This window comes from Dreissena polymorpha, chromosome 7 (assembly GCF_020536995.1).
Source record: "Dreissena polymorpha isolate Duluth1 chromosome 7, UMN_Dpol_1.0, whole genome shotgun sequence".
NCBI classification, from domain to species: Eukaryota; Metazoa; Mollusca; class Bivalvia; order Myida; family Dreissenidae; genus Dreissena; species Dreissena polymorpha.
In genome coordinates, this window is record NC_068361.1 from 83999221 (window position 1) to 84017409 (window position 18189).

The following is an 18189-nucleotide window of genomic DNA, read 5'->3' on the forward strand; positions in this document are numbered from 1 at the left end:
ACTGATTAAAAAGGGTAAAATATTACAAAAGTATCATTTTGGAAACATTTAACTGAGGCTTCAGCTATTTTTTTGCCTAATTGAGAAAAGTACCGTTACCAGCCCAATTGAGAACATTGTGCACGAAAAACCATGAAATTGGGAAAATTTGAGTCGTGAAGTCTTCATATGGGGAAATTGGTGTGTTTGATTTTTTGTTCCCAAATACTTAAAAATTGATAACTAAATAGTGTCAAGTTGTCAATATTATATTTACTTAGTTTCAAGCCATAGAGCTGTTTAGGGGAACTAACTAAATGTTGCATTTTATTTATTAATTTTTTTTTGTTTTGTTTTGTTTTATAGAAACCTTCAATTGGGATTTTTTTTGACAGCAAGTGGGAAATTTGTAGGTTTTTCCTTATTGGGAAAGTGCCGTTTTCCGGTACTTTATAAAGAAGGAAAAAAATCGCTGGGCTTATAATGCGTACAAAATAACAAAATTTTATTTTTTGTTTGTGCTCAATGTTTAATTAAAGTTGGGTCATCTTGACATCCAATGTGAATATGACAGTCATACATTATATTTGCGATGTTGTAAAAAATATTTAAGTATTCATTCCGACCAAAATGAACTTTAAGTATATTTGCAAATATTATTAATATTTTTTTTTATTGACTATCATGATGTGACTGATATTAATGACAACTGAATACTGTTCAAAATGGAGAAAAATCCAGCAAATAAACATGGGCCTCGCTCTGTGAAAAAGGGGGTTTAATGCCAGTGCGTAAAGTGTAGTCACAGAATAGCCTGTGCAGTTTGCACAGGCTTATCAGGACGACACTCTCCGTCTAAACTTGATTTTCTCTAAGAAGAGACTTCCATTAGACAGAAAATACCATAGAAGTGGAGAGTGTTGTCCCTGATTAGCCTGTGCAGACTGCACAGGCTAATCTGGGACGACACTTTACACACATGCATTAAGCCCCCTTTTCTCAGAGGGCGGCTCAGATATATTTTGATGTCAACAGGCCTTTAAACTTGACAGTTTTCATGACAGAAGCCATTCAACCTTCAGAATACAAGGTTTGAATTGTGAAAGTAGAATGCAAAGAATGCGTTTTGTTAACAACTGTAATTAAAATGGAACACATTGACATTGTCCTCGTTACCATGACTGTGAAGATTTGAAAGATCCCTCAGTGCTGATAGATGACACAGATAAGGTTGACGTATCCATTAAGAGTAGTTACTAGAAAGGTTATTGTTGTTGATAACATAATGAAATCATCTTAATTGTTCCCTTGGGTTGTTCTACATTGACTGAACAAGTGGAACAACCAGCACAATAAAATGGAAAATTATGAACAGTTTTATTTTAGCCTGTTAGATATGTAATTAAGTGTTTTTTTTACCATTTGGAAATGCATCCCTTTGGATTCAGAAAAATTGCGGGGCTTTGACTAAAGTTGGGATTTTAGTGTTCATTTGGTTGTTGTAGTTTTACTAACAAATGCTTGAAATTTGATAATAAAGTGTTTTCAATATTATATTAACTAAGGTTCAATTTACAGAGCTGGATGGGAGATGTACTTTAACATGTAATGAAAAAGAAGGTCACAGATAAAAGAAAAACAGTCAATTTTGCTTTAAAGATTTTTTAACTTTACCATCCCACACATAAATGACTGATCCAATATGCTGGAAAACAAGACAATATTAAAAGCTTGCCTATGTAAAAACTAAGAATCAATCAAATTATGTTGTTTGTGTGTGTGTGTGTTTCTTTTTTTTTTGGGGGGGGGGTGGTTTGCTGTTTTCAATGACAGTTTAAAAAAACAACATGCCTTAAGTGTTGACAGGGATTCACTTTAAGGTCATTGTTCAAAACCTTGTTGACTGCCATCTCACATGAATGACCCAAGGGTACATGCTCTTTTCAGCTCCTGTTTAGTTTATGTATGCCTCGCTTAACAATATTAATGCTAATAAAGATATCCTGCGAAGAAGTGTAACCTAAGCCGGTGTTCTGAATGGTCCTTTTAACGGTGCGTTCAGTAGCGAACAAGAGGCCTATTTTGAAGAAGTGACCCGAAACTTGTATTTCAGTTCGATAAGGTAATACTATAACTCAAAACATAATGGCGCATTGCTTTTGAAGCAGGTAAACTTTAACATCATGAAACGTGTGTTTTACAGTCATCTTGCCATCATTTTACAGTCATGTTAAGTTTGAACGGAAGCCACATGTTTTAAAGGTTGTTATTAAGCTATCTTGATTCCTTGTTAACAATGTTTTTAGTTGTATTTATTGGTTTGTACTAAAAGATTGTGCTGTTTGAATAGGATTCAGCCGTTATTAGGTTTTCTAATGATGTACAGTTACTATACACCAACCTTGATGTGATTTGTCATTGTAAACGCCAGCGGCTATGGTTATTATCTGGTTAAGATATTGAACACGCCCATAATAAATGGTTTCATTTCACAGTTGATTGGATAAACAAGTAATTGTTGTAAATGTAGGACTCCCATGCATCTTTCTTGATTTTCTTGCGCATTTTGTCTGATTATAACATATAAATATGGACTTAACCTTTTCACAACAGGGCATTTAATATATGACCATAAATATGGACTTAACCTTTTCACAACAGGGCATTTAATATATGACCATAAATATGGACTTAACCTTTTCACAACAGGGCATTTAATATATGACCATAAATATGGACTTAACCTTTTCACAACAGGGCATTTAATATATGACCATAAATATGGACTTAACCTTTTCACAACAGGGCATTTAATATATGACCACAAATATGGACTTAACCTTTTCACAACAGGGCATTTAATATATAACCATAAATATGGACTTAACCTTTTCACAACAGGGCATTTAATATATGACCATAAATATGGACTTAACCTTTTCACAACAGGGCATTTATTATATGACCATAAATATGGACTTAACCTTTTCACAACAGGGCATTTAATATATGACCATAAATATGGACTTAACCTTTTCACAACAGGGCATTTAATATATGACCATAAATATGGACTTAACCTTTTCACAACAGGGCATTTAATATATGACCATAAATATGGACTTAACCTTTTCACAACAGGGCATTTAATATATGACCATAAATATGGACTTAACCTTTTCACAACAGGGCATTTAATATATGACCATAAATATGGACGTAACCTTTTCACAACAGGGCATTTAATATATGACCATAAATATGGACTTAACCTTTTCATATCAGGGCATTTAACCCTTTACCTCTTATATACATATTTTGACGAATTTGTAGTCACTTAAACAGTTAAATTTAATTAAAGACTTCATACTATATTCAAGATTTAAAGGCTTCATTTTCAACCCTTAGTTACTGATGAGCAGCAAACACGGCATAAAACCTGAACAGACTGCCAGTTATTCTCAAACTGTTCTGATTTTATGCTGTTTTCACATACAGTACAGGCAACGTGTACTTTGACAAAAACGTGTGTCTGCGGTGTTCAATTTTCCCGATGGGTGACATTTCGCGGGGGGCGGACACGCTACTGACCGCGGTGTTCGGCGAACACCCAAAATCGCCGCGATTGCACGCTATCATTAACTGGAACACCCGTGATCACCGCAATGCCGCGCGGCCATTGATACATGTAATACCTGTCTGCGATGGTCATTCAAGAGTTTTAAATTTACATGTACAATGTACAAATGAACATAATAAACTACATGTATGTGCAAATGTATGCGTTCTTAAAGTGATATTATGGGCAACTAACAGTATTTGCAATATACAATGTAGGTGTGTATCGTAACCGTTGTTTGTTTTTTGTGTTTTCGCTCGATATACACTTGTATTTGTTAATGCAGCATCAACATAATTAAACAATATCCCGAAAAGAAAAATAATCCATTTGAATATCAACCGTACTTTCGTTTTGACAACTTACGACAGAAATGAATCGATGTACGATGCGAGTCTAAATGTAGTTTTCATGCAGATTCTTTCATACCACACAATGACACAATTTGGTTTTACGGATCATTTGAGGTTAGAGGGATGGGTGAGTCATGTAACATATCGAAAATAATATAAAATTTTTATAAACAACCGGTAACAAGATGAGTTGTAGATAATTTCAGATACCACATTCATTATAACTTATTGTTTTCACCCGTTTCTTTTCATCTCAATTCAACAGTAACAAAATGCCCATCACTTTAAATTATCTACAACTCGTCTTGCTTCCAGTGGTTAATAAAAAAATATAATATTCGATATTTTTCATGACAGTTCAGTCCTCTAAGCCGAAATGATCCGTAAAACAAATTTGTGTCTTTGTGTCGTATGAATGAATCTGCACTAAAATGAAATTTAGGTTTACATCGTACCCCTAATCATAACGAAAGTACAATTGATATTCAAATGATTTTTTGATTTTTCCGGGATATCGTTTTAGAATGTTGATGATGCATTCATAGATATAAGTTTATGTAAAGTGACAACACCAAAAAATAACCGACGGTTGCGATAGACACCTATAAACATTGCATATATTGTTAGATGCGCATAATATTACGTTAAATACTTAAAATATCCTTCGACCAGCATGTACATAAAAATAGACTATATTTACTTGTATTCATTATCGCTTAAAGCGGGTATATACGATTTTTTATATGTGTTTAATTGTAATACATTGATAAAATATGTTACAATAACACAAAATAGGCAAGAAAAATTACACATTAAAGCCGAATTTCATAAAATGCAGCAAAGACAAATTAGCGCCCCGAGTCGATTGTGACGTACATATTTTCCTACAATAACCGAAGCATTCGTCTTTGCATTAGGATCGGAGTTAGTGTTCGTGTGTCGTATGAATAGATATCGTTGCAGGAATTCAAATAAACCGTTAAACTAAGTTTAGATTCACATCGTACATGTATGGTTTACATGCTAGCGAATTCGGCTGCACAGCCGTTTTAAATTTCAGAATTAAATATCTGGCTTATTTCGCATTTTTCGACACGTTCTTCTTAACTTTTATTTTAATTTATATTTAAATATATATATAATAAGTTTATTACACATTTTATATAAATTCATAAATATTTGACAACAACGTATATACCCGCTTTAAATGAAAGGGATCAATAATTTACGTTTATATTTAATTATTTTTTTTTTGCGAACACGATGAACACCGCGGTAGATATAATGGGTCCGCGGTGATTCGCGGTGTCCACCTTATTGAAAACGGCCCCCGCGAATATTTGATCTGAACACCCATCGCGGGGGTCGTTTGGTAAGCGAACACCGTAAAATGAACACCGCGACGAGTGGCGTTTGTCAAAGTACACGTTGCCTGTACTGTAGCCATTTTCACTTTGCCTCTGAGTGAGAAAGGGTTAGATATTCAAAGAGCTTGATGATCAGCTATCAAGATAACAGTATCATTTCATACACTAAATTACAAGTGTAGAAAATTGATTAAACAATCTTTCATTCACCATTGATTAGTGTTTTCTAGCCTGTTACACATAACTAAATACATGAATGTTTTTTAATCCAAATGTTTGCTGATTTACTTTTATCTGGTACACTGAGGATTTGTTGTATATGTCTATGTAACATTATATTGACTAGCTAATCAGGACAGCATTTTGTTGTGGTTTCTTGAATAAGGATACATGTAACATCTGACAAATGTGAAAAGGAAACTGTTTCCAATAAAATAGTTGGCCATCATCTTTCATTTTCCTTAACCAACCCTATCTGTCAAGGTGTATTTTAATATAATAAGGCAGTTAATGTATTTCACCTGAAAGGGAATTGTATATTATTTAAGCCCATTATAAATACTAAATCATTGCTTGGAATGCAGTCCTGACAAGAACATGAATGGTTTATTGTTGATATAGGTGATAAATTACACATTTAGCACTTCACCTTAGTGGGAATTGTGTGTGCTTGTACTTTTATACATAATAAATATTACTGCTTACCAGTGTTTTTGTTTCATTCAAAATCAGGTCCGGTAACCTGACCCATTCCAATGGAAAAAAGTATATATTTTTCCCAAATGGGAGCTAAAAAATCCCTATGGAAGGTTTCCAAAAAAAGAATTTTTTTTTATATCTCAATATTTTGTTCATCTCCCATCCATATAAGGTCAATCTTAGTAAATATAATACAGGACACACTTGTATCCTCAATTTTGAAGCATTTTTCTAGCAAATCAACAACAACACTAATTTCCCAAGTTTAGTCAAAACGCCGTGAATTTTCCCAATCCAAAGGGACCCGGTCCCATTCCCAAAACGGTGAAAAAAACACTGCTAACATATTTATATTGATTCCAAGAGTTTATGAATGTTTTTTAATACATCTACCCAGCAACTAAAAAAACAAATATCCATGTGTTAAAAATTACTGAAATGCAATGTAATAATGACTTAGAATTTTTAATTGTTTGGTGTATTTTTCTCTCACTATTTTGGGAATGGAGCAGGGTCTATTTGGATTGGGAAAATCACATTTTTTTTTAAAACTAAAATTGGGAAATTAGTGTTGTTGTTGTTGTTTTGCTAACAAATACTTCAAAATAGAGAATATAAGTGTTTTCATTATGATATTTACTAAGGTTAAAGTTACAGAGATGGATGGGAGATAAACAAAATGTTGAGATCTAAAATAAAAATTAGAGGGGGGGGGGAACCTTCAATTGGGTTGTTTCTTTTGGACTTTTTGAACAGGAAAAAACATTAGAATTTTTCTACTTTATACGTAACATATTACTGCATGCAACATCATGGTTCGTGCAGGGGGGGGGGGGGGGGGGGGGGGGGGGCTAGCTCTCTATCAAAGCTTTGATACAAAGATGAAAATATGAACATACAGGATGGTAGATTCTTCAAACCCACAATTAGCTGTAAATGTGATTATTCCTCTTCCAGAGCACCTGCAAATGACTGATGTGCCCTGCACAGTAACCTCCCCCTTTGAGTCACCCTTGATATCTGCACACCTCGAGAAGCTGGTAACAAGCTCCGGCTGCGTCACCAACAACACCAACCCGGAAACGGGGGCCGAGGTGCACGTCATTCGTTTCCATGGCAAATTGGAGGCGAACGTAGAGCTCCGCCTGGAAGACCCATATAAGACAAGTAAGTGACCAGGAACTTATAAACCCTTTACCACTTTGATACGTATTTTGACGCATTTGTAGTCCCTTAGAAAGTTACATTAAATTAAAGACCTTTCTTACTAGATTCAAGTTTTAAAGGCTTTATTGCCAACCCTTAGATACTGATGAGCAGCAAACAGCATAAAACCTGAACAGACTGCGAGTTACTCACAGGCTGTTATGGTTTTATGCTGTTTGCTCATAGCCAGTTTTACTTTGCTTCTGAGTGACCAGTGGCTTAAGACATGCCTTTTCCTGGTGTATATATGGGTTCCATAAAGGGAACCATTCCCAAACCGAAATTGTAAAACAATAACCCAAAATGTTTATCTTGACAATATCTTGGCCAAGTTTGAATCCAGATCATATGAGTCTAGAAACTAGGTCAGCAGGTCAAATCTTGTCAAAAAGGTAATTTCCGTTAGAATGAGATTTATAATATCATCATATAAATATATGTTATTAAAAAATATATGCTGGTGACAGTCAATGACATTATATGGAAATCATGTAATTGTGCAAATAAATTCAATATCAGGTTTACTACAGTACACTCCACGTGTTTTCCCAAATTTCCCTCCATACTCTGCGGACAGTATCTCCGAGGGAGATTAAGAAAATTTCGCGATACGCAGCGTTTGCATGATTTGGAACTCCGCGTTGAACGATCGGCAAAACTGATAAGCCGAGGCGGCGGCCCTCGGCTTTGGCAACGCCGGGGAAACTCCGTGTTTAACGAGATAACAATCAATTCAACTTTGTTTGACTTCCTGATTTTCAAATAAAATTACATTTATTACAAGTACATATATTTATTAATATATATATAATATACAATTTAAAAAAATCAACCAAGATAGATCGATCCCCACGTGGTTGTAGAAGTAGTTGTATAGAAAACTTGTTGATTTACGACAAACAAAACGTCTTCTTTAAACTGATACTTACCAATTAATATAATCACAGTTTGCAACATTGTTTTTACTTTGATAATTTAATCCAAAGTTTTCATGGAAGCAGGTGTTTTTTCTATACTGAACATGTAAACAAATGACCAAGGACCCTAAAAGTCTCACAAATATGTGTGAATCGACAGTTTGACGTTATCAAAGGAAAGCTGCTTCCTGTCTGAAGGCATAACTTACTCAAGTTAACACGTTCAATGAATGCATAAGGAATGGTTTTAATTGTCGGAACAAAGTCAATTCTCTGCTCATTATTGCATTTATTTTCTCTTTGTAGGTAGGTTATTCCATTGATTGCTAAAAGAAGGTGGTAACTATTGAGTTGATAGTTGAATTAAATATTCACAATTGTATTCTAGTTGTGTCGACATTCAAAACAATGTTTACCAGTAATTATGGACCAAATCGGCAGAGTGACATTCACACATGTTAATCCCTTTTGTCAAAACACTGCAGACAGCAGTCTACACAATAGGTCAGTAGACAAGCTTTGCGTGTTTTCATAACGTCAAACACTTAATCCAGTTCCGCCCAGATGTCTTCTTTAATCAGTTTACAGTACAATTACTGTTAAACTAATTACTCTACTAAAATATCGTAACGATAAAGATTCGGCGTGTTCGATTTGAAATTATTTTGGAGGAAATATCAACTTATTCGCGATATAATTTTGTTTAAAAATACCAAAAAAACTTTTAACCGAAATCAACAGAATTCAGTGTTCTCTGCGCTACAAAGCTTGTATAAAAAAAATATACATGATGACTGTATATTGGAAGCATTTGTAAACGTTGTGTTAACATTAAAAAATGGTAGTGTGTTTCGGATTACTAATTATTAATCTCATTTGGAAATTTTACAGAACATTTATTCTTGTGTTATATGTGTTATGATTTAAATATTAATTTTTAGACGTATTAATTTTCTATACAATTATCTTTATTTTTATATGCCACAGTATTGAAACAATATTTTAATTACACTGTTTATACATTTTGGCATGCCCAGTAGCACACTGCTAACGAGGTGTTGCGCGGCGATTGCTGATAAGAACGGAAATTGTCTGCATTTACTGACTAGGCTAAAGTAATACACGCCGCGGGTTATTAGCGAACTCGGCGGAACGCCGTGTTTTACCTCGCTTTCAAACTCCGCGTAAACACTCGCTAGCAGGAAAACGCATGGAGTGTACTGTATTTGTTAAAGGCTCTTAAATTATATGACAGCAATACCATAAATTTGAATACTTGTTCTTCTTTCTTGCAAATTTCACCATTTCTTTGTGATATCTCATTGGATAACAAGTCAGTGACTTCTGCTCGTTAAAAGAGTATTTTCTGCTCGAAAGTGTGACTGAGTGGGGGTGTTTGCTTTGTTAAACACAACCCTCTTGGTCAGGTTTGTGTCTGAGGTCTCTACCCAATGAATGAGCATCATACACAAGTTGATGGATTGCGTCATTAAAAGGAAACTGAGCAATAACTCCTTAGTTGTTTTGTCAACCATCATCATTGATATCTACAATTGTTAATTGTCTTGTCGCTATTAAATACATAAGAAATTGTTTCATACCAGAAAAAACTAAGGGGTCAGTCTATTTCAGCCGTATCTACAAGTCCATTACACAGACCCATTCCCAAAGCAAAAACAACAACAACCAGTTCTTTAGCCGATAGTTTATGAACTAATAATATGATAAAAATAATAATAATTATAAAAAGAACAAAAACATATTACCCCTGTAACATTAACGGTTTAACTTCTTTGATCTCATATCATTGTGAGGTGTTACTTTTGATTTATGACCATGTCATATATTATATTTATGACCAAGTTATATGTCAGCTAATGCGAATTTAAATTAACCAGCGATAAATCACCAATTAAAATATGGGTTGACAAACAGAGCTGGATTGTCTTTGAATAACCTGACCTTCTATTTGATAAAACTATGTTGTTTGACCTTCTTATCCATCCATCGGTGTTTTCATGTAACTGATAATAAATTATGCAGTAGGTTTAAATTGGCTGTCAAAACCAGGTCTGCTAGAACAGTTGTACAAATCAGTGGATCATTGGTTCCATTCCCAGCCTTGGTATTACAGAAGAAAAGCAACAACAACAATAACCTGGCTTAAATTAAATTTGGCTCATTGAAAACAGTGCCAATAAGGAAAAAAAGAAGATATTAATAAATGTAAATGGGTTTTCATAAAAGTGTAAAATCTTAGTGATGGGACTGCTATTAGGCAGACATGCAGTCAGGCATATAGCAGCATCAAACCGGCTGTTTCTGGTCAATAACTTAGATTTTTATTGACCACCTTTTTATGTCCCCCACTATAGTAGTGGGGGACATATTGTTTTTGCCCTGTCTGTTGGTTGGTTGGTCTGTTGGTTGATCTGTTGGTTGGTTTGTGCCAACTTTAACATTTGCAATAACTTTTGCAATATTGAAGATAGGAACTTGATATTTGGCATGCATATGTATCTCATGGAGCTGCACATTTTGAGTGGTGAAAGGTCAAGGTCATCCTTCAAGGTCAAAGGTCAAATATATGGGTCAAAATCGCTCATTTAATGTACACTTTTGCAGTATTTCAATATTCAAGATAGCAACTTGATATTTGGCATGCATGTGTATCTCATGGAGCTGCACAATTTGAGTGGTTAAAGGTCAAGGTCAATGTCATCCTTCAAGGTCAGATGTCAAATATATGTGGCCAAAATCGCTCATTTTATGAGTACTTTTGCAATATTGAAGATAGCAACTTGATATTTGGCATGCATGTGTATCTCATGGAGCTGCACATTTTGAGTGGTGAAAGGTCAAGGTCAACCTTCAAGGTCAGAGGTCAAATATATGTGGCCCAAATCGCTAATTTTATGAATATTTTTGCAATATTGAAGATAGCAACTTGATATTTGGCATGCATGTGTATCTCATGGAGCTGCACATTTTTAGTGGTGAAAGGTCAAGGTCAAGGTCATCCTTCAAGGTCAAATATATGGGTCAAAATTGCTCATGTAATGTCACTTCTGCAATATTGAAGCTAGCAATTTTATATTTGAAATGCATGTGTTTCTCATGGAGCTGCACATTTTGAGTGGTGAAGGGTCAAGGTCAAGGTCATCCTACAAGGTCAAACGTCATATAGGGGGACATTGTGTTTCACAAACACATCTTGTTGTCAGTGGCTTTCAATATTACAAGGTCACATTAGCCAATTTATTTAGCCTAATTCTTTGAAAAATGGGCTTAATGCATGTGGGTATGTAGCTGTAGTCCCAGATTAGGGAATATACTTTCTGCTTGTATAGTGTGTTTTTTCGTTTATTGGAAGTTTTGTGGAAACAAAAACTAGTTTAAACACAAGGTAATGTTCTTGATCAGCAAGTGCAGACTGGGACAACACTCAAATACAGTATCCCCAGTTTACCTGCAGACTGGGACAACACTCAAATACAGTATCCCCAGTTTACCAAGAACAAGCTGGGACAACACTCAAATACAGTATCCCCAGTTTACCAAGAACAAGGCCTTGTTTTGCTTTCAAATCTTTCTAATTCAACAAACAAGTTTAGTGAAACAGAAAGGCCTATCGACCTGTGTTCGTGAACCGGTAATTACTTTCAATATAAGGTGACCATCATCCTGTTTATATGTCTCTGTCAGCTTCTCAATTGCTCATGTGATTCATGGACAGAGCTCCAGATAAGGGTCGTATTTTCGTAATTACGAATTATTTTCAAGTCCATTGCGTATTTATTTTAAAACTTGTCGTACCATTAAGAATTACAAAATCAAGTTACGAATATTATTTTTACATCGGTTCGTATCGATTTTTATTGAGTTCTTTTCGTGTATTAAAGATCTTTGTGGTGCTTATATCGAATGGTTATCGGGTTTGTTTAACAAAGCGCATTTTTTCCAATAAAAGCTGCGCATACAGTCTTTCTGTCAAAAAACAATGGCGGCGCCCAGAGAGCGTCCTAAAAAACTGCAAAGCGTCCAAAAACACGCTTTTAACATATTGTACGCAAAGTGAGCCGAAGTTAAATGTTTAGAAAGACATTATAGAAAAGATCTTATACGATGTTGTATGTTCAGTTGCCGACACAGTCGGAAAAGCTAAACAAAAACGCGACACGACGGGTCCAAACTTAAACAAAAAAACAAAAACATTGAACAAGTGGAAGGGACAAGTCCCGTGGCTAATCGTTGAAAAGATTAAAGGGGAGACCCGTTTTAAATGTGAAATATGTAAAAATTCATCTAAGGCATGCAATCTAAACACAGTTTTGGCATATGAAGGTATTGGAAAAATAAAATTGTATAATACTGATAAGACACTGTTGAACTCGTATAAATAAAGTTGCTAGTATGTTTATTTTGATTTTTTTTTGCATGAAAATAACCATTATTATTTATTTTTAGGTCATTTAGAAAAAATAAGAATTATTTTCCAAAACTTAGTAGTAACGTTAAGAATAAAATTTCAGAGTTAAGAATTCTCTTTGAAAATCTGGTAGTAATTTAAGAATTTCACAAAACCTTATCTGGAGCTCTGATGGATATACAATAGCATGAGCTCTTGGCCCTAGAAATGTTTGCCAGGCCCCTAGATTTTCTGAGAAAATGGTAGCTATGTTTTCTATGCAAAAAGTGAGAGAATAAATGTGGGTAACTGTGGTCAAAATGTGAGCCAGAAACTGTGGGAATTGTTCCAGACACTGAGAAGCCCTCTTGCTCTCCTTGAACAAACAATCTGAGACAAACAGAAAGGGGGTGCTGTATCTCAGTAATTTATGAAATGTGATAATTTTCAATTCCATGTCAGATTTTGAGAAGCTTCTTGAAAACCTTGGACAAAAGACCTTAGATCAAAGAAAAGGTGGAGTTGTTCATCAGTCAAGAATGTGACGTGATTTGTTAAATTCTGTTTCAGACTCAGTCTGTGATGTGATTCATTCAATTGGATGTTTTCAGATTTTGACAAGCCAATCGTTGTCGTGCTGGCCTCTGATGTTAAGGTGTTCTGGCACGTGAGGATCCAGAATCAGCCAGAGCAGCTTCAGCAGCACACCTTCATTGTAAGTACACGTCCCTGTGATATACTTTACACTCATAGCCCAGATTCAGCAGCATACCTTCATTGTAAGTACACCTCCCTTTGATATGCTGTACACTCATAGCCCAGCTTCAGCAGCACACCTTCATTGTAAGTACACCTCCCTGTGATATACTCTACACTCATAGCCCAGCTTCAGCAGCACACCTTCATTGTAAGTACACCTCCCTGTGATATACTGTACACTCATAGCACAGCTTCAGCACCATACCTTCATTGTAAGTACACCTCCCTTTGATATGCTGTACACTCATAGCCCAGCTTCATCGGCATGCATTCATTGTAAGTACACCTCCCTGTGATATACTGTACACTCAAAGCACAGCTTCAGCAGCATACCTTCATTGTAAGTACACCTCCCTGTTATATACTGTACACTCATAGCCCAGCTTCAGCAGCATACCTTCATTGTAAGTACACCTCCCTTTGATGTACTCTACACTCATAGCACAGCTTCAGCACCATTCCTTCATTGTAAGTACATGTCCCTGTGATATGCTGTACACTCATAGCCCAGCTTCATCAGCATGCCTTCATTGTAAGTTCACCTCCCTGTGATATGATGTGCACTCATAGCCCAGCTTCAGCAGCATACCTTCATTGTAAGTACACCTCCCTGTGATATGCTGTACACTCATAGCCCAGCTTCATCAGCATGCCTTCATTGTAAGTACACCTCCCTGTAATATGCTGTACACTCATAGCACAGCTTCAGCAGCATACCTTCATTGTAAGTACACGTCCCTGTGATATACTCTACACTCATAGCACAGCTTCAGCAGCACACCTTCATTGTAAGTAAACGTCCCTGTGATATGCTGTACACTCATAGCCCAGCTTCAGCTGCACACCTTCATTGAAAGTACATGTCCCTGTGATATACTGTACACTCATAGCACAGCTTCAGCAGCACACCTTCATTGTAAGTACATGTCCCTGTGATACACTGTACACTCATAGCCCAGCTTCAGCAGCACACCTTCATTGTAAGTACACGTCCTTGTGATATACTGTACACTCATAGCCCAGCTCCAGCTGCACACCTTCATTGTAAGTACACGTCCCTGTGATATGCTGTACACTCATAGCCCAGCTTCAGCTGCACACCTTCATTGTAAGTACATGTCCCTGTGATATACTGTACACTCATAGCCCAGCTTCAGCAGCACACTATCATTGTAAGTACACCTCCCTGTGATATACTGTACACTCATAGCACAGCTTTAGCAGCACACCTTTGTTGTAAGTACACCTCCCTGTGATATGCTGTACACTCATTGTACAGCTTCAGCAGCATACCTTCATTGTAAGTACACCTCCCTTTGATGTACTGTACACTCATTGCACAGCTTCAGCAGCATACCTTCACAGGGGACAAAAATATTTCTAAACTGCTCTCGTCCTGCAGGACGACTGCATTAAAAATTTTACTCGTCCTGCAAACACATGCACTTGTCCTTCAAATATGTGTGAAATAAAGATTGCAAAGGGCTGATATGACTAATTAAGTTTTCTATACCATGGCTAAAATGCTGCTTACTCAGCTATTTATGCCAGCTGATAACAAAAGAAATGTTAAACAGTGACATAAGTTACTTATTTATGAGGAACACAAAATAAATAAATGAAGACAAATATTTTGCTAACTTCATCTTGTATAATTTTCAAAACTTAACATGTTACAGAAAAAGGACTGAAATAATCAAAAATTAAACTTTACTTGATTAATAAGGCTTAATTATTTAGACTATTTATATTTTGGACAGTTCGCGAATGTTTGGTCTTATCGTACACGGACTGCTTTGTTTTCCTTTTTTTAATGCTCGCGTGCTTTCCGTTTCGGACGTTTGAACATCAACCCGCCCCCTTTAAAGAATGCTCGTATGTCAGACATTTTCAGACAAAATTCAGACTGGTTTAAAACCGTACTTCGCGGTTCAATAATTCTTTAAAAATCATTACTTACAGTAAATGCAATGGGATGGTTCTCTGTCGACATGGACGCGCAAAGTTTACTCCAAAAAGCCAATAATTACTCGATACACAGTCTCGCATAACAACGCGCACCTGCTATATGAAATTTACAATTACATTTTCCAGTTTATTCGTGTTCTACTTTTGGAATAGATATGCTTTAAGAAAATGATTTTATTTAATGAAAAAGAGTCTAACTGGTCAGAAAATATATTTTAATATCAGCTTTTTTTCACTTGTCCTGTAGGACGAGCGCTTAAGGGAAATTCACTCGTCCTTTCAAGATTTCACTCGTCAATACGAGCGGACGAGTGGAATTTTTGTCCCCTGCTTCATTGTAAGTACACCTCCTTGTGATAAACTGTCCACTCATTGCACAGCTTCAGCAGCATACCTTCATTGTAAGTACATGTCCCTGTGACATACTGTACACTCAAAGCACAGCTTCAGCAGCATACCATCATTGTAAGTACACCTCCCTGTGATATACTGTTCACTCATAGCACAGCTTCAGCAGCATACCTTCATTGTAAGTACACGTCCCTGTGATATGCTGTACCCTCATAGCACACTTTCAGCAGCAAATCTTCATTGTAAACACACCTCCCTGTGATATACTCTTTACTCATAGCATAGATTCAGCAGCATACCTTCATTGTAAGTACACGCTCCTGTGATATTCTGTTCACTCAAAGCATGGCTTCAGCACCACACCTTCATTGTAAGTACACATCCCTGTGATATGCTGTACACTCATAGACAGCTTCAGCAGCATACCTTCATTGTAAGTACATGTCCCTGTGATATACTCTACACTCATAGCACAGCTTCAGCAGCATACCTTCATTGTAAGTACACGTCCCTGTGATATACTGTACACTGATAGCCCAGCTTTCGCTGCACACCTTAATTGTAAGTACACGTCCCTGTGATATGCTGTACACTCATAGCCCAGCTTAAGCTGCACAACTTCATTGTAAGTACACGTCCCTGTGATATGCTGTACACTCATAGCCCAGCTTAAGCTGCACACCTTCATTGTAAGTACACGTCCCTGTGATATGCTGTACCATCATAGCCCAGCTTCAGCTGCACACCTTCATTGTAAGTACACGTCCCTGTTATATGCTGTACACTCATAGCCCAGCTTCAGCAGCACACCTTTGTTGTAATTGCATGTCCCTGTGATATACTGTACACTCATAGCACAGCTTCATCAGCATGCCTTCATTGTAAGTACACATCCCTGTGATATACTGTACACTCATAGCATGGCTTCAGCAGCATACCTTCATTGTAAGTACACGTCCCTGTGATATACTGTACACTCATAGCTCAGCTTCAGCAGCATACCTTCATTGTAAGTACACCTCCCTTTGATATGCTGTACACTCATAGCCCAGCTTCATCAGCATGCCTTCATTGTAAGTACACCTCCCTTTGATATGATGTACACTCATAGCACAGCTTCAGCAGCATACCTTCATTGTTAGTACACCTCCCTTTGATATGCTGTACACTCATAGCCCAGCTTCATCAGCATGCATATATTGTAAGTACACCTCCCTGTGATATACTGTACACTGATAGCACAGCTTCAGCAGCATACCTTCATTGTAAGTACACGTCCCTGTGATATACTGTACACTCATAGCTCAGCTTTAGCAGCACACCTTCATTGTAAGTACACCTCCCTTTGATATACTGTACACTCATAGCTCAGCTTCAGCAGCACACCTTCATTGTAAGTACACCTCCCTTTGATGTACTCTACATTCATAGCACAGCTTCATCAGCATACCTTCATTGTAAGTTCACCTCCCTGTGATATACTGTACACTCATAGCACAGCTTCAGCAGCATACCTTCATTGTAAGTACACCTCCCTATTATATGATGTGCACTCATAGCCCAGCTTCATCAGCATACCTTCATTGTAAGTACACATCCCTGTGATATGCTGTACACTCATGCCCCAGCTTCATCAGCATACCTTCATTGTAAGTACACGTCCCTGTGATATGCTGTACACTCATAGCCCAGCTTCAGCAGCACACATTCATTGTAAGTACACCTCCCTGTGATATACTGTACACTGGTAGCATGGCTTCAGCAGCATACCTTCATTGTTAGTACACCTCCCTGTGATATGCTGTACACTCATAGCCCAGCTTCAGCAGCACACCTTCATTGTAAGTACACCTCCCTTTGATTTGCTGTACACTCATAGCACAGCTTCAGCAGCATACCTTCATTGTAAGTACACGTCCCTGTGATATACTGTACACTCATAGCATGGCTTCAGCAGCAAACCTTCATTGTAAGTACGTGTCCCTGTGATATACTCTACACTCATAGCACAGCTTCAGCAGCACACCTTCATTGTAAGTACACGTCCCTGTGATATACTGTACACTCATAGCCCAGCTTCAGCAGCATACCTTCATTGTAAGTACACGTCCCTGTGATATACTGTACACTCATAGCAGTTGCTCTGTCAGTCTGTGCGTGGGTCCCAGTGTCCTGATGCCTGTCTTGGCAATTAATTTGCCATGTATTGATACATTTTAAAATGAAATACAACTTTAATAAATGTGAGGAATTTTGAGAATACATCTGGCAAGTCACATCTGTCTGCTTACCTCAGATGACAAGGTCACACTTGGAGGTCAAAAGTAAAGTATGGCCATAAACATGGGTGAGAACTGATGGCAGAATCCCAATACCATTTTTGAGATCAGTATACATTTGAGGAGAAAATTTTACAAGGGGTAGGGAGGTGGGGGTATCTCCAAAGGCGATTCTGATCCTCAGACATAATCCTTTCAATAAAATGTTTATGTTGATGGGGGAATCAGTGCCTGTAAAACATTTCTAGTTTACATTAAAAAAAAATCTTTGACAGGTCTTTTCT

At 36.8% G+C, this 18189-nt stretch overlaps 1 protein-coding gene across 1 annotated transcript in view; it reads left to right on the forward strand.

Annotated features, from left to right (window-relative positions):
- LOC127837737 (uncharacterized) overlaps positions 1-18189 on the forward strand; it is a 117884-nt gene that overhangs the window by 38463 nt on the left and 61232 nt on the right. The window contains exons 3-4 of the mRNA XM_052365053.1: positions 6975-7184; positions 13160-13263. Coding sequence (XP_052221013.1) covers positions 6975-7184; positions 13160-13263 — 314 coding nt within the window. The remainder of the gene's footprint in view (positions 1-6974; positions 7185-13159; positions 13264-18189) is intronic.